The sequence below is a fragment of the Metarhizium acridum genome (genome assembly GCF_019434415.1).
Source record: "Metarhizium acridum strain ARSEF 324 chromosome Unknown scaffold_13, whole genome shotgun sequence".
NCBI classification, from domain to species: Eukaryota; Fungi; Ascomycota; class Sordariomycetes; order Hypocreales; family Clavicipitaceae; genus Metarhizium; species Metarhizium acridum.
The window spans coordinates 327,309-342,367 of NW_027094016.1; the positions used below are offsets into that span (position 1 = coordinate 327,309).

At 37.6% G+C, this 15,059-nt stretch overlaps 4 protein-coding genes across 4 annotated transcripts; 2 read left to right on the plus strand and 2 right to left on the minus strand.

The window, feature by feature from the left end:
* The first annotated feature begins 1,007 nt into the window (after positions 1-1,007).
* RPL5_1 (60S ribosomal protein uL18) lies at positions 1,008-3,215 on the plus strand. Its single transcript, XM_007815050.2, has 3 exons — positions 1,008-1,125; positions 1,330-1,367; positions 1,463-3,215. The coding sequence occupies exons 1-3, from the start codon at positions 1,123-1,125 to the stop codon at positions 2,328-2,330; spliced, it is 909 nt and encodes a 302-aa protein (XP_007813241.1). The 5' UTR covers positions 1,008-1,122; the 3' UTR covers positions 2,331-3,215.
* On the minus strand, positions 2,557-3,372 carry J3458_002731 (uncharacterized protein; the record flags this gene model as incomplete). The annotated part of the gene is made up of 1 exon (XM_007815049.2): positions 2,557-3,372. One exon carries the CDS (start codon positions 3,370-3,372, stop codon positions 2,737-2,739), a length of 636 nt encoding a protein of 211 aa, XP_007813240.2. The 3' UTR covers positions 2,557-2,736.
* On the plus strand, positions 3,361-5,278 carry J3458_002732 (uncharacterized protein). Its single transcript, XM_066117343.1, has 2 exons — positions 3,361-4,799; positions 4,869-5,278. The coding sequence occupies exons 1-2, from the start codon at positions 4,231-4,233 to the stop codon at positions 4,930-4,932; spliced, it is 633 nt and encodes a 210-aa protein (XP_065977127.1). The 5' UTR covers positions 3,361-4,230; the 3' UTR covers positions 4,933-5,278.
* Positions 5,279-5,307: 29 nt separating this feature from the next.
* Positions 5,308-6,737, minus strand: J3458_002733 (uncharacterized protein; the record flags this gene model as incomplete). Its single annotated transcript, XM_066117344.1, has 3 exons — positions 6,714-6,737; positions 6,296-6,642; positions 5,308-6,224 (listed from the first exon to the last, which is right to left on the minus strand). Exons 2-3 carry the CDS (start codon positions 6,339-6,341, stop codon positions 5,308-5,310), a joined length of 963 nt encoding a protein of 320 aa, XP_065977128.1. The 5' UTR covers positions 6,342-6,642; positions 6,714-6,737.
* Between the last annotated feature and the right edge of the window lie 8,322 nt (positions 6,738-15,059).

A 15,059-nucleotide genomic window follows, 5' to 3' on the forward strand; every position in this document is an offset into this window, starting at 1 on the left:
CTGATCGATGCGTCTATAGCCGCTAGAATTCGTCTAGCGAAGAGGTCGACTGGTATGTATAATTCGATCCAGGGGTCATGTTGGGGTGCTTCCGTGGCCTAGAGGAGAGAGATACCTGGTTGGAGGCTCAACTGCTGGGAGGAAGTTGCATAACCAATATCGGGACGTGACTGTTGTCGGCCATGGAAACAAGAAATGGTTGTCCCGGCCATATGTATGGACTGATGAGCTCGAGGAGGACGAGCAAACATGCATACGGACCACCTGTGGCTACCCGGGATGCAGCACGATTACGATGACAGGATTCAGCTCTTGTACCACCAAGGAACTGGGGAGAATAATGGTGCATTGAATCGACGAGAAAAAAAAAGCGGACTCTTTTTAGTTCTATGGGCTTTCGAGCACCAGGCATATGTACTACCGAAGAGAGTGTTGATGTCGATGATGGGCAAAGGAAATTCTTGGATGGATTCGTAGATGTACACACGGAGGGGCAAACGAGTCACGACCAGATAGGTGCCAGGCTATTGCGCACTATACTACAATAGTTTATGCAAGTTCCAGTTCTGACCACCGCCTCATGAAAAAGGCGAGAGAAGAAAGCCGGCGCATAATAGAGGAATGGAACGCAAAACTTATGGAGCTCTCACTCGAGAGACAAGACTAGCCCAGGGTTAAATCTATAGCAGGACTGGGCAGGTGTAACAGTCAGCCGGTTGTTGCAGCGACGGCTAGCATAATATGGTTCTAATCGCAATTCCACTGCTTCATATGAAGAGGGCTATTGAATGAGTACTCCACGAGACGTACGAGGTAAATGCAACTCAGTCCGATTCGCAAACGACGTCACCGTAAAAAACCAGCAATGCCAAACGCGTAACTTGTCTGTTAAAAGGAGCTTCACGGTCACGTGAATCGTAACCAACCCGACTTACACGACTTCAAAGTGGGGCATTTTTTTTAACGAGCGAGTCCACCAACAGCAGGGGTTTCACACGCTTAGGGCTTGAAAAATATCCCCCCACCAAAATTCATCTTGTCCTCCTTTTCTTGTTCCGCATCACCAACCCATCCAACTTCCCGACAGCAAATTCCCAGCCGTCGTTGGTAATCACCGTCAAGATGGTAAGTTGAAAGGCCTATCTACAGGATGCGGGCGCTCGAAAGAGCAGCACCATTCTGAAAATGATTCAATTTCTTCATCAATGGCAGAAATGCCTGCATTTGTCGATTCTTGCTCGTGGTACACACAGAGTCACTGCAAGTTGCTTCGGGAGGAGGACGAGCAAGTCTGAAGCGCAAATTGCTGACTCGGGGATTTTTGAATAGCCTTTCCACAAGTTGGTCAAGAACAGCGCTTACTACAGGTATGCCTCTCTTTTTTTTTTGGGCCTCGCTTCGCTCGTGATGGCGTGTTTCGGCAAATACGAGAGAATGGATTGTGCTGACCGTGGTCCCCCAGCCGCTACCAAACCAAGTACAAGCGCAGACGCCAAGGCAAGACTGACTACTACGCCCGCAAGCGCCTCATCACCCAGGCCAAGAACAAGTACAATGCGCCCAAGTACCGCCTGGTCGTCCGCTTCACCAACAAGGACATCATCATGCAGATTGTGACTGCCGAGATCACTGGCGACAAGATCTTTGCCTCGGCCTACGGCCACGAGCTCAAGGCCTACGGCATCAAGCACGGCCTGACCAACTGGGCCGCCGCCTACGCCACCGGTCTCCTGATTGCCCGCCGTGCCCTGTCCAAGCTCGGCCTCGACAAGGACTTTGTCGGCGTCGAGGAGCCCGACGGCGAGTTCACCCTCACCGAGGTTGCCGAGACCGACGACGGCCCGCGCCGCCCCTTCAAGGTCTTCCTCGATGTCGGCCTCGCCCGCACCTCCACTGGCGCCCGTGTCTTTGGTGCCATGAAGGGCGCCTCGGACGGCGGCATCTTCATCCCCCACTCCGAGAAGCGTTTCCCCGGCTACGACATGGAGTCGGAGGAGCTGGACACCGAGGTCCTCCAGAAGTACATCTTTGGCGGCCACGTTGCCGAGTACATGGAGACCCTGGCCGACGACGACGAGGAGCGCTACCAGAGCCAGTTCCAGAAGTACATTGACGACGGTCTCGAGGCCGACAGCCTCGAGGACCTCTACACCGAGGCCCACGCCGCCATCCGCGCCGACCCCTGGAAGAAGGTTGAGAGCGACGGCCCCAAGAAGACCAAGGAGGAGTGGAAGGCCATCTCCAAGAAGTACAGACAGACCAAGTCCACCAAGGCCGAGAAGGAGAAGCGCGTCCAGGACAAGATCAAGGCTCTTCTCGCCGAGGAGTAAAGGGCATGATGCCACTGGTTTCATGAGGAACGCTGCGGAAGAAGATGGGATTGGGAGGACCTAGTCCCGTTTTTCAAAAAACCCAAAAATGCAGTGACGAGGATATTTTTTTTTGATCAAGGGTAGGCCGGAATAGGGCCTGGTTCTCGGAGTTTGGGGAACGGTTTCGAGTTCGATTTCAAATTAAATGAATACCAAGTCCTCCGTGCCGCCCACCACACATGACCTCTATGACATGCGCAGTTGACTAAAGGAAGAAGAAGAGAAGTGAGGGGGGAGAGGAGAGCCTGTTTGCGCCATGTCCCCCGTGATGATGTCGTGATCTCATGCGATATATGACCTCGCTTGCGCTTGCCCAGTCCCTGCCGTCTGCCGGCCCGTTTCATCTATCTGCGAAGCCCACGGTCTACTGGGCAGCGTCGTCCTCCTTCTCAAACGCCTCGAATTCTGCATCAATCATGTCCAAGGTCCAGTACTCAATGCCTGCCGCATCCCGATCCCAGTCGGGTGTGTCAAGTGTATATGGGCCACAGCCCTCTATCACGAAGGGACCGCTGTCGGGTATGATGTGGTGGTGACCCCAGATGGCAGCTTGGCGGTCGGTGGTGGCTGCCGACGTGGACATGTCCGGCCCGTCCGGCACAGGGCCGTCGCCATGTCCAAGGGCGTGGTGGTTCTCATCGTGTTCTGGGCCGGTCGGCCTGTCTGCCGCAGCATTCTCAGGCGGCGGCTGGCACGAGGCCGGCGTGGTGGTGGTGGTGGTGGCGGTGGTGGTCTGGTAGCTCGAGGACGGCTCGCGCGAGTCCGGGCCCGAGCTGCCGGCGGCGGGCACGGACGTCGGAGCGGGATGCAGGGACACGAGGGACGGGGACCTGCTGGACGCGGACACGGACGGCAAGCGAGAGGGCGAGGAGAGGATGGTGCTCGTGCTTTGGCGGCGGCGGCGGCCGCGGCCGTCTCGATGCCCGCCTGCGCGGCTCGGCCTGCGTCTGCGCAGCGGGTGCGTCGACTCGACCCCGTCCTGGACCCGCCACGATGGCATCTGCCCCGGCACCAGGGCGTACTGTTCCGAGTCTGAGAAGGAGGCCAGGTGAAGCCTGTGCAATGGGGTTTGGGGGTCGTACAGGTAGCGCCTTATTCCGTACGGGTACCTGTCATGCTCATGCTCATGCTCATGCTCGCCGCTGTGGCTGTAATCCGTGTACAAGCCGTCCTCATAGTCCTCGTCAGACGCAGTGCCTGCCGGTATTGGTCAGTGAGAACGGCACAATCCTTTGCGGGGGGGAGTGGTCATCTTGTCAAACCTCGAGGCCCGCGCCCTGAGTCCATCTTTGCAGCTTTGTCGGAGCTCTCCAAGGGCCTAGGATAGTTGCCTGTCTTGCAAAGAAATCAGCAGGTCGAGTATACGACATCAAACCATACAACCGCGGGGTGAAACGAAACGAAACGCAACAAGCCAAAGAAGGAACAGAAGCAGAGACAAAGCAGAAGACTCTCTATGGCAAGGGTTCCAAACATGGAGGACAGCGAATGCCAACAGAGCAAAAGCAGCGTCGAAAACTACCCAAGGCCCCTACAACAAGACGGATTCACCACGAAGGGGGAGGGCAGTGAAGGATATTTACACCGTATGGATCCCCCGCCTCCAACACGCACACCCAGTAGTGGTAGTGGCGGCTGTTTGGCCAAAGATCTTGTCATGCCAGGTTCAATCACCTATTTGGGAAATGTCCTCCCCTGAGGGCCCTGTCACTCTGGTTCCATGCCGACGGGACCAGCAAAAGAACCTATAGAAGCGCAAAACCGGGGGGAGGGGGGGAGGATGGGAGCAGAAGCCATGTCGTCTACAGGTGGCCAGTGAACCCCTGTATGCATAGGATGGCTGATTTCGCGCATGTAGATGGTTCTCCGGACCAAGAGGCGACGACGATACAGCAGCCGTATCCCATTTATCTCGGTATGGCTTGCGTTTGCCAGATGGGTTTCCCGGGGGGCGGGCAACCACGAGCCCAACTCCGGTGTGGGAACCCAACTGCACCGAGCCGAGTATACCGTTTCAACCATCATCACGGAAAACCACCAGCAGCGAGGGATTGTTCCCCAAAGCCCATTTGTTGGGAAAGTGCCGCAGTCGGCAATGCTCCGTACACAAGTTCCATCAGCCTCACTGGACCTAGACAAAGGTCCCTTGTCAGTCGACAGCTTTCTTCGGCAGAAGAGTGCCAAAGCTTTGAATGCCAACAGCTTTGTATGTTTCACTCGAGACAGCCGCCGAACGCTACTACGAGGCTACGAGGACCAGCTCTGCCGTATCCGAGGGACTTCACACGACGACACTGAGAGGAAAAACACACCCCTCGTATTCGTCCGAGGAGCAGAACACCCTCATGAGGGAGCACACCGCCTCCAAGGAGCCTCAACGGGGGGTGGGAGGGGAGTAGTGCCCAGGAGCACAGGCACACCGCCCGTGTAAGTGAGCGAGTCGTCTTGTCGCGGTGCTTGCTGCGAACAGCGTGCTGACGGTAGCTTGTGAGGTAGCCTAGGGACGGGCTTCTCGCAGTTTGGCGCTGATAGCTTGGTACGAGTGCGCTGGCCAGAGTGAGGAGTACTCCGTACATGGAGTTCTGCAACTCGTCACATTGTCTCAGCCGCGGGAGGGGAGGGGTGTCTCGCGCGCACCCTCCTGGAGTCTCGGCACCCGGGGCTTAGGATTTATGCTTAGGTCCGGAAGAATGACATTGTTCTAGATGATTTGACGTGGTGCGAGTTGTCCATTACGTAAGGGGTGTCGTGTTGTCTCCGGCCCTCCGTGCCCTCAAGTCGTACTTTTGCACTCACATACGAGATGATACACGAGAAGCCTTTTTTTTTTTCAATATGACAAGAAGCAGTCAATTGTGACAAGCTTACTCCGTAGGAATTCAGGCTATAAAGTAATGTGTAAAAACATGCCTACAGGAACCACGTCCCCCACTAGTCATGTGTAAAACACCTTTGCCAAAAACCCTTCCCTCGTATCGACGCCCTCCCTCACTGACCCCTTCCAATTCTTCCTCACCCTCGCCCTAACCCACTCCGTCGCCGAAATATCCAAATCATGCCTCTTCCCATTCTTCCCATACCCCACGCTCCTCAGAAACGGACTGTCCAACGTCTTCAGGGGCAAGTCGTCACTCGGGCGCACAAAATACAACAGACCCAGTCGATCCATGCACGCCTGGTCACCTGGCGGCGCAACTACTCTGTGTATGCCGCTCTTGATGTACCCATTCGACAAAAATTCCAGTATATCCGCAATATTCACAGCCACCTTGCCCTCGGGAATGCGTAGATACTCCCATTCCGAATCCGGGCCACGCCTCACTTGCAACGCCGCAACGGGTTGTTGAAAGACATATGTCAATGTCCCATTGTCCGAATGCCCACGCAGATATAGACCTTTGTATTTCTTGTTCTCAGCTTCCGACCTAGCTCGGTACATCATGTACCTCAGAGAACTGTCGCAGTTTGCCTCATACCGGTGCCCGTTGACGAGGACGTCCTCGGGTAACTCTAGTATGTGCGCAACGAGGCGAAGGAGCCTGTAGGTTACATTTTCGTGCATGTGTCGCTGAAAATGTTCAATTTGTGATGCGTATTCCTCTATGATTTGGGGCTGCGGCCGTTGCGTCTGGGGGAGGAACTTGAAGACGTTGTAGGATTCCAGGTTGTCGCGAAGGCCGGGCAGAATCTCCACGGAGCCAAGAGGACGGTAGCCGTTGTAGTTGCCATCCTCGAGAGGGGCGCGGAACTGGAGCTTTTCCGAGGGGTTCAGAGCGAAGAAGGATTTTGCAATGGCGAATTGTTGGTCGATTTGGGATTGCGTGAGGCCGATGTTGTTGATGTAGAAGAAGCCTGGGAAATACCTTCATGTCAGGTTGGCGTGCTGCCAGAGACTGTTGCTGGGGAAAGGGGTGAGTGCGAACCGATGGTGTGAGCTGCTTGTCTAAGCTGATCGGCCAGCCTCTCCATTCCTCCTGGCTTGTTATACTCGGAGAGGTCGAGAGTGACGAGGTCAGCATAGGGGACTGCAGGTTGTCAACACACTCGTGGCACTTTGATGCTGAGAATCGGAGGAAAACTCCCCTACTTACGACTCTCTTTCGTCTCGGGAGGATGAGTATACTTGACCAACGGTGTGTTAGAGATTAGGTGAGGCATGGCGAATCAAAGCAAAGGATGAGTGTATCAAACAGTTGAGTAAAGCTACTGGAGATTGCAAAGTCGGAGGTGTTTCGTCTGTTTACGCTGCACAAAGGCGAAGCGCTCCTTCCTGTAAACTGCAAAGTTACTTCCTATCCCTATCCGGGCTCTGGACTATGAATTAATGACAGTTCCACCGACATGCATAAACCATGATGATTCAACCCCCAGCCGTCATGAAGCAAGCCATTGGCACCCGACCATGGCGGCCATGCTGCATTCTGTAAGCGTACAACATGGGATACGACAGAACTTATGGGGTATATGCCAGGACTCCGTTCTAATCAGCAACCGATGAAGCCATATCGGGCATCGACCGAGGTTTCCCAACACAGCATCTGTGGAAGGTGATGGCTGGTGGCTTGTGCGTCGTGCCGCAGATACGTGGCTGCTGCTGTGCCATTGCGATCTATTCGTGCATGAGCGCATGTTGGTCCATCTTGATTGAGCGCAGCAACGGGGAGATGTTGCTCCAGCTGAAATATCGAGCTACATGTCCACGAGTAAGTGCCCGTACGTGATGGGATCAGGCCGTTGCCTTGGGACTACTCGAGAAGTAGACATGTGCTCACAGACCATGGGCAAGCTAGAAAGATTCCACCACAGGGATGCCACTGTTGGCAGCGGGTTGAGCACGTTGAGGGCAATTACAGTATTGTTTATGACAGACGCGAACAGACGGAGGACCAAGACTGAGAGCAGAGAAAGGCCCCTAATTCCTGGCAGCAAGCATCAAAAACACACACGTGTCAAAATGTAGACCGTGAACCCATCCGGCATACCCTTGAGGTGAGGCGCACACATGATGAATTTGTTAGTGGCGGCCAGGAGCACGAGACACCTGTGTGGCAACTATACAGAATCAATATATATATGTAGCGTGTTTTACCTTGAGATGCGCTTCCATCAGGTTCTCAGAGGTTAACAACTCGGTATGCTTGGTGAGAATGGGGACCCGAACTAGCTGGCGTCGAGTACACGTGCCGGAGTTTATCATTTGCAAATAGTATTCTACTCCTTTCGATTCTCCTTTGGTCCATTCCCTGGTCACAAGACACGGCCACATGGCATAGGGCAGCCATTTCAGGAACTGGAACTGAGGCTACGGGAGGCTCGGAGGATATGTGGTCAAATTGGCTCAAGACTCGGAGACGGTATCGAACAAGGTAAATAAATAGTCCAAGCCAGCTACTCGTGCCACGCCTCACTATTTTAGGGGCCTCGTTTCACTCACCACCTAAAGGTAATGCTTATTACTAACGTGGCCTAATTACTAACGCGGCTTAATTTTAAACTTAAACGCGTTTAACCGTGAAAATACCTATAATTAACGTTTAAAAGTTAAAAAGCGAAGTGAAAATACGTGTAATTAAGGCTCTTTAATTTATTAATAAAAATTTAAGTGTAAAATTACGTGTTATAGCTTAAAATTTTAATGTGTCTTATAATAGGCTTTAATAATAATAATAAGGCGTTTTTATTAAAGAAGGTTATTTAATAGTAAATATAAAGCTTTTAAGAGAAGAAAAAGTTACTTTATATAATTATATTAATTGCCTTAATAAGGTAAATTTTATTATTTAAGTTAAATTTATTATAAATGCTATAAATTACATTTTAAAAGAGAGGTTATTATTATTATTAATAGACTTATTTAAGCTTATTAAAAAGCTTTAAATTACTTACTTTATTTAATAGAATTAATATAATAAATACTTATTTTATGTAGGGAAAAACCACACACAATATAAAGGATCGTAAAAAACTATTAAAATACCGGTTAAAATACTATAAACACAACAGCTATAAGGGCTAAGAAGTGTTACGAACGACACTACACAAGACACGGGACGGGACCGTACCGGCTAGAATAGGCACGACTTATAGGTATAAGAAGAAGGTAAGAGCACGTGACTAGCTACGTAACCTAAGAGGCGATTTAAAGAGGTTAATATTTAAATATATTAATTAAAAAGAATTAAACTAACCGAACTTTAAGCTAGTTAATTAAGGTTTAAAGAGATTAATAGTTAAGCTAATTAATTTAAAATTATAATAAAGAGATAAATAAGTACTTAAGAAGAAGATATTCTTATAGTTAAATAGTTTAAATCTTTATTAATTAATTTAAGTAATAGTTTTACTATTAAGAGTTATACTCTTAATAGCTTTATTATAATATTACTTAAAAAGCTACTTTATAGCATTTAACTTAACTTACTTTTTAAGAAATAAACCTATTATACCTTAAAACCTAAGCTATTATTATATTTTAATTAATTCTATTTAATAAGTTACCTTAAAACTTTAAGTAATAATAACTTTTAAGATATTTACTTTAAGCGAAAAGACTATTAACTTTAAGGAAATAATAAAGTACCTTTATAATAAGATTATTAAGCTTAAGAAGTAAAATTAATAGCTTCTTAACTAATAAAATAATTTTTATAAGAAACTTAAGGTATAAGAAGAGAAACTTATAATAATTTAAAATCTTATACCTATATCCTTTATTAATAATAATAATATATTAAAATTTCCTAAGCTTAAATTATATAATAATTATAAGAGTAATATAAGAAACTTTCTTATATAAGCTTAAGCTTACCTATAAGTTAATAAAAAAATTTATATAATACTTAAGTTATAAATTCTTTATATTAGTAATCTCTTAACTAAAAAAGTAATAGAGTAGTAAAAGTTAACCCTTTACGTATATCTTAAATATAGTATTAAAGCTAAAGTAAAAGTTATTTATATCTTCTTTAATTATAAAACCTTTAAAGAATAACTTCTTATTATATTTAAAAATTCTAATAAGTATAAGAAAGCTATATAATAACTTACTTAACTTAAGTAAACTAAATCTATAGCTTATTATACTAGGGAGTTTAAACGTATTATAATAAAACTTAATTAAAATACTAAACCTAAAATAAAAGTTTTCTATTAAGGACTTAAAGAAAAAGTAAAGAATAATATTTATTAAGAAGATTATTTTAAGTTATTTAATAACTTTATTAAAATAGTTATTAAGGTAAATAATCGTTTATATAAGTAATATTATAAAAAAAGTTATAGGATATTTAAATTATATACTAGGTTTAATAAACCTAATAGTAATAAGCTACGCTAAATATTAATAGTATATAAGTATTATATTAAACCTATAAAACTTAACGCTATAAATAAGAAAAGGGGGAAAACTTATTATAATTATAATAAGACTAAATACTTTATTAATAAATGTAAAGCCTTAAAGAAGCTATAAAAGCTAATTTTTAAAGGTAAAAAGCTTTATACCGTAAATTAAAAAGACTTACTTACGTGAAATCTTAGTATAATAAGTAATAAAGAAAGCTTTACGTTAATAAATAATATTAGTTTAAATAAAGATTAGAAATTTAAAATTTAACTAATACCTAATAACTTTTAGAAATACTAGACACCCTTATTAAAAAGTAAACTTTTACTAGAATAAATCTAAGAAAAAGAGAATTATTTAACTAAGAAAAACGAATTTAAAATTAAATATAAACTCCTTAATTAAACCTTTTATTATAATAATAATTACTACACGTATTTTAATAATAAGTAAGGTAATAAATAGTTTTTACGAGAATAAAAGGGAAGGAGAATAACTCTTATAATATAATTTAAATTATAATAAATTAATTTAAAGATATTAAATAAAAAGTTATATTATATTAAGAATAACGTATATATTATTTAAGCTATAACCTTATAATATAAGAAGAAAGGGAATTATATAACTATAAGTAACTCGCTTAGCTTAAGTTTAATTAATATAAATAATAGGTTAAGCGATTACTAAGAAAGCTTTAATAATACGTTAAAAGATAACCGCTAATAATAGCGCTTAAAATAACGCGTTAAAGAATAATATAAGAATAGAATTAATAAATTAGAAAATAATAGCTATTATTATAATTAAAACCGATTCCTTAATAAAGATTTAATAGGTCTTTATATACTATAAATATTAGTAGTATAGTATACCTTATAATTAATATAATTATAATAGAATAAAGAATCTAGGTAATAATTAATAGTAAAGTATAAGGAAATTTTATCTTATTAAATCTTATTAATAAATTATAATTACCTTAAACACCTAAAGATAAGCCCTATTAACTTATAATTATAAAAGAAACTATAATAAAGTATAGCTAAGAAGTAATTAATATAAAAGTAACGTAACTTCTTATTAATATATAAGGCACGAAATACTAGGTTATATTAAATATTATAGTAATCTTAAAATATAATATTATATTAAGAATATCTTAATTATAAGTAAGTAATCTATAAGTTAATTAAAGAATTAGCTAACTTTAATAGAATTTACTAGAATATAATTATAAAGCTAAGAGTAGCCTATAAAGAGCACCTTAATTAAACTATAATAGGCCTTTAAGAATATATATAATTACTAGAGAGCTAAAAGCTAAGATAATAGAGATTTTTAAGGAATACTTAAAGTATAATAAGCTATTTAATAGAGAGCTAAAAATAGAATTACTAGAGTATTTACGCTAGGACTATAAGATTAGACTTTAGCCTAATATTAAACTAACGTTTAATAAGATTTATTCTTAGAACTTTAAGTAAAATAAGGCGCTTAAGAAGTATTTAAAGGACATGTTATAAAAGGAATATATAAGACTATTAAAGTTCTTAATAGAATACCTAATCTTATAGGTATTAAAGAAGAATAGAAAACTATAATTATATATTAATTACTAACACTTAAATAAGATTATAATTAAGAATTAATACCTATTACCACTTATAATAGAAATTAAAGATAAGGTTAAAAAAGCTAAATAGTTTACTATACTTAACCTAAAAGAAGCCTATAATCTTATATAAATAAAAGAAAGCTATAAGTAAATAATAGTATTCTAAACTAATAAAGAATACTACGAATATCTAGTAATACCTTTTAGGCTTATTAACGTATTAGTAACCTTTTAAAGAATAATTAATATGATCTTACGAAAATAATTAAAAGTATTTATAGTTATATACCTTAATAATATTCTTATTTATTTAAATACCCTTAAGAAATATAAATAATATATATATAAGATACTATAAACTCTATAGAATAATAAACTCTTAATTAAAGCCTTAAAATACTAGTTCTACTAGAATATTATATACTTTCTAGGGTATATACTTATATATAAAGAAATATAAATAAGCTTAAATAAGATTAAAACTATTAATAAAAAGCTTATATTAAAGAATTTAAAAGAAGTTAAAGAATTTATAGTATTCGTAAACTTTTATTATAAGTTCTTAAGCGAATATAAAGACATTTTATAATCTCTTATAAACCTAATAAAGAAAGAAGTTAGCTTTTAATAGAATAAATTAAAAGCTATAGTATTTTAAAAAATAAAAGATTTAATTACGTTAAAACCTATATTAAAAGTATTTAATTAAAATAAACCTTATAAGCTTAAAATAAACGCCTTAAACTTTATATTAGGCGAATAGCTTAAATAATAAGATAATTAAAGAAGATTACACTTAATTATATTCTTCTTAAAGAAACTTTATAAACTTAAACTTAATTATAGAATTTATAATAAAGAACTTATAGCTATTATTAAGTGCTTTAAAGAATAAAGATACTATCTTATAAGAGTAAAGTATTAAATTAAGGTTTATATTAACTATAAGAATCTTATATTATTCTTAATTATAAAGAATTTAAATAAATAATAGATTAAATAGTATAAAACCCTTATAAATTATAACTTTAAGATTATATACTATAAAGAATTTAAAAATAAAAGAGTAAACGCGCTTAGTTAAAAAGAGAACTTAAAATTAAATAAGTAAGTAAGTAATATACCCTTATTACGTGCTATTAAAAATAAGAACCTTATATTAGGTACTTAAGAAATTAATATAATCTAGTAAGTTAAGCTAAATAAAATATAAATATAATAGATTATATTATATATTAAGAATAATAATTACTTAAATAATTAAAAAACGAAAACGCATTTATTTAAGAAAGAAAAAACCTTCTTATATAATAAACGGTAGTATATTTTTAGTATACTTTAAGAATAGCTTATTAAGAAAATATACGAGCACCTATTTTACGAATATTAAGGTGTAAGAAAAACAATTAATAGGCTAAGAAGATTATATAACTTTTTAAAAAGTAAGAAAATAATATAAGAAGTTATTAAGAAATATAATACGTATAATAAAGTAAAATTAACGTAACACGTATTATACGAAGAATTATAACTAATATTACTATTTAAAAGAGTATAGTAAACTATTATAATAAACTTTATTATTAAACTATTAAAGTTAAAAGAACCTATAATAGAAGTAGCTTATAATAATATTTTAATTATTATAAATAAACTTATAAAATACGCCTACTATATTCTATATAAGAAATTAAGTAATACTAAGAACTTAGCGTATATATTCTTTAAAACAATTATTATATAATACGAATTACTAATAAAGCTTATATTAAATTATAATAAATTATTTACCTTAAACTTTTAAAAATACCTTATAGAAACTATAAAGATTAAATAAAGCTTATTAATAGTATTCCACTTATAATTAAATAAATAAATAAAAATCTTAAACTAAATACTTAAATAATATTTATAAAGCTATATTAACTATTAATAGAATAATTAAGTAAAATAGCTATTACTAGTATAATAAGCTTATAATAGCTCTAAGATTAATAATATAAAGATATTATTATTTAGGGTAAATTATAGATTTAACTCTATTATTAAAATACATGTAATATAAAATGTAAACGCGTTAATAGTTATAGCGTATATAGTAATTATAATAGAAATATAAAAACACTTATAATAAAAATAAATATTTTTATAAAACTAAATAAAATATTACGCGAATAAAAAGAGATTATTAGCGCTAATCCTAAAGAAGGGATATAAAGTATACCTTATTCGTAAAAATATTAAAATTAAGTAACCTAGTAATAAACTTAACTAAAAGAAGATTAAACTATTCCTTATTAAACGAAAAATCTTAAATATTAACTATAAACTATTATTATTAAATAAAATAAGAATCTATCTTATATTTTATATATTACTATTAAAGAAAGTATTAAATAAATCTATAATTACTATAAATATTATAATAAAAGATACTAATAAATACGAAGTTAAACGAATACTTAAAGTATAAGAAGGTATAAAGAATTATTATTATCTCGTTAAATAAAAGGGATATTTAAACTTTAAAAACACCTAAAAACCAGCTAAAAATCTTATAAATTACTTAATATTACTTAAATAGTTTTATTTTTAAGAAACGCATTTTAATTAATCTTTTAAGTATTACTTAATAACTTAATATTAAATTTAGTATTTAAGAAACGAACTAAAATAGAATTTAAATTCTTAAAAGAAGTAAAAAGAACCCTTATAATCTTTTAAAGCTATTTTACTTTCTTATATTCTATACGTTTTAACTCTTTAACGTTATTAATATTACGTGTAATCGCACGTATTATTTTCTTAAACTATAATTTCTTTTATTTTTATAAACGTAAGACCTTTTAATTCTTAGTTAAAGTACGCTTTTTAGCTTCTTTAAGCTCTCTCTTAAGCTTATAATATTAATTCGTAATACTATAAAGCTATTAAGAGGTTACCTTTATAATATTATAATTCCCTTACTTATTTATTATACACTTTATATAATAACTTAAATTAAAAATAAAGGCTTTATATTAGGAAAATCCTATATAAGCGTAATAAGCGTAAGCCTTTATAAGAGATAAAGATAAATTATTAATTATTATAAAAAGAAGGTTATTCTAGTAAAGAGAAGAAGTAAGTAAAGCTTTAAACTATTATTTTAAGACACGGTTAATTAATATAATAGTATATAATAATAGAAGAAAGAAAACGTATAATACTTAAGCTAGCTTATTTTAATAGCCTTAAGAATAAGACTAATAAAAAAGGGGTATAATATTATAAATAATACTATATAAGACACGGGATAGAACTATACGAGCTAGAATAGGTATAACTCGTAGGTATAAGAAGAAGGTAAGAGCATGTAATTAGTTACGTAACCTAAGAGGCGATTAAAGAGGTTAATATTTAAATATATTAATTAAAGAGAATTAAACTAACTAAACCTTAAGCTAATTAATTAAGGTTTAAAGAGATTAATAGTTAAGCTAATTAATTTAAGACTATAATAAAGAGATAAACGAGTACTTAAAAAGAAGGTATTCCTATAATTAAATAGTTTAAATCTCTATTAATTAATCTAAGTAATAGTTTTACTATTAAGAGTTATACTCTTAATAGCCTTATTATAATACTACTTAAAAAGCTACTTTATAGCATTTAACCTAACTTACTTTCTAAGAAATAAACCTACTATGCCTTAGAACCTAAGCCACTATTACAAGAAGGTTAA

Bases quoted from the DNA above. Each gene is read 5' to 3' on its own strand.
- RPL5_1 (XM_007815050.2), top strand. The intron at 1,368-1,462 runs GTATGCCTCTCT...GTGGTCCCCCAG, and splicing joins AAGAACAGCGCTTACTACAG to CCGCTACCAAACCAAGTACA.
- J3458_002732 (XM_066117343.1), top strand. From the start codon at position 4,231: ATGGTTCTCCGGACCAAGAGGCGACGACGATACAGCAGCCGTATCCCA. The intron at 4,800-4,868 runs GTAAGTGAGCGA...CTTGTGAGGTAG, and splicing joins AGCACAGGCACACCGCCCGT to CCTAGGGACGGGCTTCTCGC.